At 59.3% G+C, this 7,804-nt stretch overlaps 1 protein-coding gene across 1 annotated transcript in view; it reads left to right on the forward strand.

Moving 5' to 3' along the window:
* The window catches only part of LOC112113561, a 31,722-nt gene that overhangs the window by 15,676 nt on the left and 8,242 nt on the right, over positions 1–7,804 (forward strand). Inside the window, exon 2 of the mRNA XM_029913214.1 lies at positions 9–1,364. Within this exon, the coding sequence (XP_029769074.1) occupies positions 9–1,364 (1,356 nt within the window). The remainder of the gene's footprint in view (positions 1–8; positions 1,365–7,804) is intronic.

Raw genomic sequence — 7,804 nt, forward strand, 5'->3', positions numbered from 1 at the left:
CTCCCCAGCAGCGAGAAGATCGACTGCCCGGCCTCCATCACGCTGCGACTGGGCCCCAAGAAGGACCGGCTGGTGGTGATTGAGGCCAGCCTGGAGCACAACCACAAGTTGTCAGAGGTGGAGTTTGCTCACTACTTCAAGCGTCACCAGCTGGAGGCCAGCATGGGGCTGCCCATCCGCATCACCAACAGCGTGTCCAAGCGGTTCCTGGCGCCCGACCTGATCTGGAACCTGGAGGACTACAGCAAGGCCAAGGACAAGGGCATGTGCGAGCTGCTGAGCCAGCTGGACGGCCTATTCAAGAGCGACCCGGGCGCCAAGGTCAAGCTGGTCTTCCAAGAGGACGTGGCCGTGCTCAACAGCATCTTCCTGGCCACGTCGCACATGCGGAGCCTGGTGCAGCGCTTCCCCCGCTGCCTCTACATGGACAAGGCGGCCTGCGTCAACAGCGAGTTCGAGCTCTACTCGGTGCTCTGCCAGGACGGCAATGGGCGGGGCCGCGAGTGCGCCTACTGCGTGGCCCGCCGGGGTGTGCCCGATCTGGTCATCTTCATTGTGGCCTCCCTGGTGCAGAGCGCGCCCGACATCAAGCTGAAGGTGAAGTGCCTGACCGTGGGGGCGAGCATCACGGACGTGGACGCGGTGGAGGAGGTGCTGCCTTGTGCCCGGGTGCAGATCTGCCGGCTGCAGGTGCTGGAGGCGCTGTACCGCAAGGCGCGCGAGCTGGCTGTGCCCAAGGAGGACAAGGTGCGCAACCTGCTGCACAACATGGCCAACGCCAGCTCGCCCCGCGTCTACAGCCAGTACCTCAGCGACCTGGAGGACGTGGCGCCGCTGCCCTTCCTGCAGTACTACTTGGAGCACTGGCACCACAACAAGGGCATGTGGGCGGAGTGCTGGGCCTTCGAGCGCAACTGCGACTGCCCCTTCCTGGAGCACATGAGCTTCCACCAGCAGAAGCTGCGCTCGGCGCTGAGCCCGCCCCTGGGGCTAGCGGCCTGCGTGCGGGGGCTGCTGGAGCTTCAGGCGCTGCGGGTGGAGATGGCGGCGCTCAATGAAGAGCGGGTGTCGGAGCTGTACCGCGCCGTGTGCCCGCCTGACAGTGCTGCGCTCATCGCCGAGGAGCTTGGCCTGGCCAAGCACGCCAACTACCACGTCAAGGAGGTGCCCGAGGGCTTCCTGCTGGATGGCGGCATCTGCTCCTTCCTGGTGAGCCGCGACCTGGCCGCCTGCTCCTGCTCCATATATGTCTCAAGCCGCCGGCCCTGCCGCCACCTCTTCGCCACCCGCCTCTGGACTGGGCAGCCCCTCTACGACCCTGGCTTGCTGCATGCCCCATCGGGCGGTGAGGGGCAGGACACCTAGCGCCAGGGGCGCTGCCCAGACTGGCATCTCCTAGTGCTGGGGCATGGCATGGCCCCACTCGGCTGCCTCCTAGTGCTAGGGGTGCTGCACAGACTGGCACCTTCTAGCACAGGGGTGCTGCACCCCCTGCCAGGCACTAGAGGGGCCAGCCACTTCCTAGCCCCTGGATGCCACGTGGACCGACACAGCCTCAGAGCTGCTCCCACAGCGCCACTCTGGGGGTGGAGAGGAGGAGGTGCCTGGGGGTGGAGGAGAGAACAGCCTGCCAACAGGTCCAGGGTACAGGACTGCGGGGGATGTGTGGGATGGGCAAGTCCCCACAGCACAAGGCTGGGGGTGCATGGCCTCAGGACAGTGAGAAGGGACATGGGGGTGCCTGAGAGGGTCAGGGAATGGGGGGTGGGTCTGGTTGTAGAGGTGACTCTTTATAAACTTCCCATCAATAAAATGCCTTTGGGAAAGCGTTGTCTGTGACACGGCCCAGCCAGGGGTGAGGTGGAGGCTCCCTGCCCTGCCCAGCGAGTCCCAGGGAGACAGACTTCTGGGAGAGAGGGGTTCCCTCTGCAGGGGCAGTGCACCTCAGCCAGGATTGACAGTGACACTGGCCAGCGTTGTGAAAGCTGTCGGGTTTGTTACTCAGCCGCACACAGCACAGGCTGTCCTTAGCGCAGAACAGAGAGCTGGAGGTTCAAGCAGAGCCCATTCTGGTCAGCCCAGAGCTCAGCCGAGCTGTAGGGAACCCCATTGTTCCAGCTCTGTCTCCCCACATCTGACCGCCTTGGTCAGTTCCCAGGGGAGAGTCCTGATTCCTTCCAGCAGCCAGCCCTTATCCCCCACCTCCCCAGTCTGTGCCCAGCTTCCCTGCGGAGAGAGGGGGAATCCATCCCCCTCTGGGGTGTTGGGTGCTAGGTGTCCATGTCCTGGGCACGTGGGTCTGCATGGGCGATTGGCCTTTCAGTGACCCATCCTGGCTCAGACAGCTGGGTGCCATTCCTACCTATGTCTCTTAGGGCATGTCTACACTGCAGTTGGACACCCACAGCTGGCCCGTGCCAGCTGACTCCGGCTACATGCCTGTTCAATTGCAGTGTAGGCTTCTGGGCCCGGGTGAGCTCTGGGCCCCACCCAGTCACAGAGCCTGTGTGCCAGCCTGAGCCCGGAAGTCTGCGCTGCAGTTCAACAGATGAGTCAGCTGGCAGGGGCCAGCCATGGGTGTCTAGTGTGGACATACCGTTAGCGGGCCCTGAGAGCAAACAATCCCCCCCATAATAATGTGACAGAGAGGGGAAACCGAGGCCCACATTGGGGTCAAATATTACAGGACATTCCCACTTCGTCCCAGGGACCTCACCATGGCCCCCTGTCCAGCGAGAGGCCAGCCCCTCATTCAGCCAGCGGGGACAGCCTGGTAGCCCCTCAGCGTACCCCATGTATGAGCTCTGAGCTCTCATCATCGCAGCACAGACTCAGGCTTTGCTGTGGTCACAGAGTGCCCTGTGGCCTGCAGAGGGAGCAGGAGCAAGGAGTGGGAGCCCTCAGCCAAGCGCTGTGCTGGCCTTGCGGGGGACCCTGGGAATATCCGTTCCTCTGCCTGAGGGAGGAACTGGGCCCCAGTCAAGCGGGGAGGGCAGCAGGGGCGACCCTCCACCCCCAGCCTGGATGCCAGCCCCACCCACACCCAGGCAAGGGCAGGTGGGTTCTGGTCACGGTATTGGCCCGCCTCCCCTCGAGTACAGCCCTTGAGGGTGGTGGTACCCAAGGGGAAAGCCCCTGCCCACAGGGCCTGCTCCGTGTGTGGCCAGGGAGGGGAATGAGAGGAGCCCCATTTGCCAGAGGGGGAGTGGGATGGGAGCAGGTCACGGGGTCACTATTACTGTGACCTTCAACCCCTCTCATGCCCAAGATCTGCAAGTACCAAGCCCAACTGTCCCAGTGCCCCCCCACCCACTAGATAACCACTCCCATTCCACAGCCAGGAATAGAACCTGGGAGTCCTGACTCCCATCCTCCCCGGCTATAACTGACAGCAATGAGCGCAAAGCGATCGTTGTGCTATAGGGACAATTGATAAAGGGGGACTAGTCACCCCTGGGGGGGTGTCCCTCTGGGCTCAGCCCGGGGCTGGGCAATGGCTGTATTGATGAGCTGAAAGGAAACATAGGCCCATTGCTGGTGAAGCATACAGGTGCAGAAGTGGTGAGTAACGCCGGGGACACACAGTACTGCAGGGCGAGCTGCATCGTTGGTACAGTGCGTGCATCCAAACAGCATGTGCCTCAACATGGGCAAGGGCAAAGGAACCAAGAGGAGGGGTTGCGTGCCGGATGTGGGGCCTGTGTCCTGGAGAGCAGGGACGCTGGAAAGAACGGCAGGGTCCCATTGGAATTGAACTGCCCAAGGCTCCCAGCGTGGGGCTGTGGCTAAGAGGGTGAGTGCGTGGCTGGGCTGGATCAGCAGGGGGAGGGGATCATGTTCGTGAGACTGGTACTGGGTACGGTGTATATTCATAGTTTCATGCAGTTTAAGGCCAGATGGGCTCATCTGCTCTGATCTTCATGGCCCAGGTGTTACACTGCACGCAGACACCCCTGGACCGAGCCCAGGGACTTCAGTCAGATGAAAGCATTTCAGTCCTCAAGGCACTGATTTCTGTGTGTCAGGCAGAGAGGCGAGACCGAGGGCGATGGCAGGGAATTGATCAGGTGCGATCTGCCCAACTCTATCCCAGCAGGTAACCCCTGCCTCAGGCTGTAGAGGAGGGTGAAACCCCCCAAAAGTCCCTACCAGTCTGATCTGGCGGGAAATTCCCACCGGATCCCAAATCAGGTGACCCACATATGAGAGCGAGATAGCAGCCAGGCAGCTAGACAGAGGATGTCCTCACTGCAAACAGGACAGGGACAAGTGGGGTGGGGTTGGAGAAGAGCTACAAGAAGGGAGGGCTGGGAACCTGCCGGGCAGGTAGAGGCTGAAGGATCTCAGTGGACTCAGTGTCTCCGTGCCTCTGGGTAGGAGATTTCAGAGAGCAGGGGGCTCTGCGCTCCCCCAGCAAAGGTAGAGCCTGGCTGGAGCTGAAGCTGGATAATCCCAGACTAGAAATAAGAGGTCAGTGTTTACCAGGGAGGGGAACTGACAGAACAACTGGCCTGGAACATGGGGGATTCTGCATCCCTGGCAGTCAGTACATCAGGACCACATGTATTTGCTGTAGCCCGGTCAGAGGTCAGTAGGCAGGGCTCACTGGTTGGGTTTGCCCAACCTGGGTGATGCAGACACCAGACTGGGCCCCTTCTGGCCTATTAACTAAAGACACTTACAGGCCGTGTCTAAGACTTTGGTCCACGCACGTTACACAAGGCGTACAACTGCTAAAGTTTGTATATCGCTCGGGCGTGTGTGTACTTGGCTGCTTGTGTTGGTGCTGCCATGGGCAGGTATTCCAATATCCTTTTGGGAAATTTTCACAATGTATTGTGGGACTGGTACGACTTGCCCAGGGATCTGGGAACTAGGGGGTCAAGTTCCTAGCTTGCAGCTTTCTCCATCCCATAATGCCATCCATATCCCATCATTTTCGTGTCTTTTTTTTTTAAATCCCCAAACCCTTTTGTCACTCTTCTGTCTCTGCCGTCCGTGAGAGAAGCACGGAGCCTGCAGCGCTCTGCACTGTTCTCATGAACATTGCAAACCCAGGACGTGCAGTTCTGTATGGGCAGTCCCGCAGGAAGAACCGCACCAATGCGGGGCATGAGATTTCTTCAAAGACACTTTGCTGAGGGACAGCGACAAACAGTTCAGGATTGTCTGTGGCATTCACACCGGAGCACTGCTTCCAGGCCCGAGAAATGAGCACTGACTGGTGGCATCGCATCGTAAGGCAGGTTGGGACGACGAGCAGTGGCTGCAGAACTTTCAGATGTGAAAGGCCACGTTCCTGGATCTGTGTGCTGAGCTTGCCCCAGCCCTCCAGTGCAGGGACACCAGAATGAGGGCTGCACTGACAATGGAGAAGTGTGTGGAGATCACTCTCTGGACGTTTGCAATGCAGGATTGCTGCCGGTCAGTAGGAATCATTCTGGAGTTGGAAAATCCACTACGGGGGTGTGATCAGGGCCGGCGCTTCCATTTAGGCGACCTAGGCGGTCGCCTAGGGCACCAGGATTTGGGGGGGTGGCATTTTGCTGCCCTCGGCGGCAATTCGGCGGCAGGGGGTCCTTCCGCGCTCCGGGACTGCGGCGGCAATTCTGCGGCGGGTCCTTCACTCGCTCCGGGACCCGCCGCCGAAGTGCCCCGAAGACCGGGAGCGCGGAAGGACCCCCCCGCCGCAGAATTGCCGCCGATGACCGGGAGCGCGGAAGGACCTCCGCCTAGGGCGCCAAAAACCCTGGCGCCGCTCCTGGGTGTGATGGGCCTCAGGGTCCTGCCACACCCATCCCAGAAAAGGAGCAGTAGAGGAGTCCTCCAAGCAAGAAATAAGGCAGCCCTCTCTAGAAACCTTTGGGAGAGGATTGCAGAGAATCTGCTTGAACCTTTCCTGGAGATCTCTCAGGAGGATCCAAGGGACATAAAGCGTTCCTCATGCCCCCGCCTCCAACCCAACAGGAGAATGAAAAGCAGATGCCAGCCCTACCTCTGTTTGTTGCACCACTACCTCTTCTTGTAAGAGTCAAACAAGGAAACATCGATACATGTGTCTGGTTAACTTGGGGAAGGGCCAGGCACCATATTTAAATTTAAACACTGTAAGGGAAAATGCATGCACATGCTTCTCTGCGTTCCCCTCCCCTCATCCGTGCTTGACTGGCGGGACTGGCTGACTGTGGTCCTGGCTTGCAGCTTGGCTGGAGTCCTTCGCCACGTCTCCCCCTCCTCCTTGCTCTTCTCTGTAGTGGTCTCTGTCTCGGGCTCCACCAAAGTAACCCCAGTATGCTGGTGGGGGCTCCACCATGGTTCCCTACAGAAGTGCCGGGGGGCAGCACTAGATCGACTGTTGGCCTCCCTGGTCTTGTGGTATCCCTGGCGAAATTCCTTTGCTTTCATGTTGCAGTGCTGCTGATCCCTGTCATACACCTGTGCAATCTGGGTGTAGATGTCCACGTTTCTACAGCTGGTCCCTAACTGTGTATGCACAGTCTCTTCTCCCCACAGGCCCAAGAGATCCACTATCTCCTGTCTGCTCCAGGCAGGAGTGTGGAGCTGGTGTAATTCACCTCTGGCATGGCTCAAGTGTGCTTGCCAAGCTGGGCTATCAGGAAAAGGCATTTCAAAACCAGGGGGATGGCTTCTGCTGTCTGTGAGCCCATGTCCTGTGCAGTAGAGTTCACAGTTGTGAGCAGGGCAGTCACTGTCCCAGGGAATTGGACATGGTGGGACAGCTGCTAGAGGACTGTTGGATTCAACATGTGTCATGTAGCGTGTAGGTTTGCACTGCATCAGCCTCAGCAGGTCTGCTCTATGCTTTTGGGGATGTGGGTTGGCTGCTCACCGTAATGGGGCACACACGTTGGCAGGGGACACATTGGACTGTAGACGCACGCACAAATGGGTTGACATAAGGCATCTTCTGTCAGCCTAAACTTCGTAGTGTAGACCAGGCCTCAGAGGGCATGTGCATTTCCTCACTCCACCCCAGCAATCCGTAGCTACGGGGTGCCTTCCGTCCAGCCTCAGTGTCCGTATTCCCCAAACAAGGAGAGGTTACAAGCCAGCTGATCTCTACCCACAGGTTTTATGCTAGTCTCTAAATCCCAGCTCTGTCTTTGGTCCTTTCCCATGGGTCCCTGGCGCTGTGCTCCCAGCATAGCCATATACTTGCTGTGTTGTCACACCTGACAGCAGTGCCCATAGGGTGACTATATAGAGCTCCTAGCGTGAGCCCTGCAGCTGGACTGGGGGAACCAGCTTTCTACCCACTAGCCCTGCTCTCCCCCCAGCACTGGGCCAGCATCACGCCTTATCAGCCAGCCCAGTCCGTAGATGCTATGTCTGCTCTGTGCAGGGATGGCAATGCCAGGACACACACCATTACCCCTGTGTGGTGTTGCATCCACACTAGGACTGGCCTCTCTTTACCACACAGGGCGGGTAAAAGCTCTGCAGTCTGTGGGCAGAGGTTTCCAACGCCCTAGAGACCCTCCTGCAGCCTTCCTCACCGTGTCATTGCTCCCTAGAGTGTGAGGGGGCTGCAGTGCATTGTGGGAGCTGGGGGGGGTTGGGTGAGGGCTGCAGCAGTGCATTGTGGGAACTGGGGCTGGATGACAGCTTGCAGTGTATCCTGGAGACTGGCAGGGGGACGGGGAGGGCTGCAGTGCATTCTGGGAACTGGGGGCTGGGTGAGAGCTGCAGTGCAGGGTTGCGGCTGCAGTGTATTGTGTCAACTGGGGGCTGGGTAAGGGCTGCAGTGCATTGTGGGAACTGGGGGCTGGGCAAGTGCTGCAGT

This window comes from Terrapene carolina, unplaced genomic scaffold (assembly GCF_002925995.2).
Source record: "Terrapene carolina triunguis isolate 2854851 unplaced genomic scaffold, T_m_triunguis-2.0 Scaffold517, whole genome shotgun sequence".
NCBI lineage: Eukaryota > Metazoa > Chordata > Testudines > Emydidae > Terrapene > Terrapene triunguis.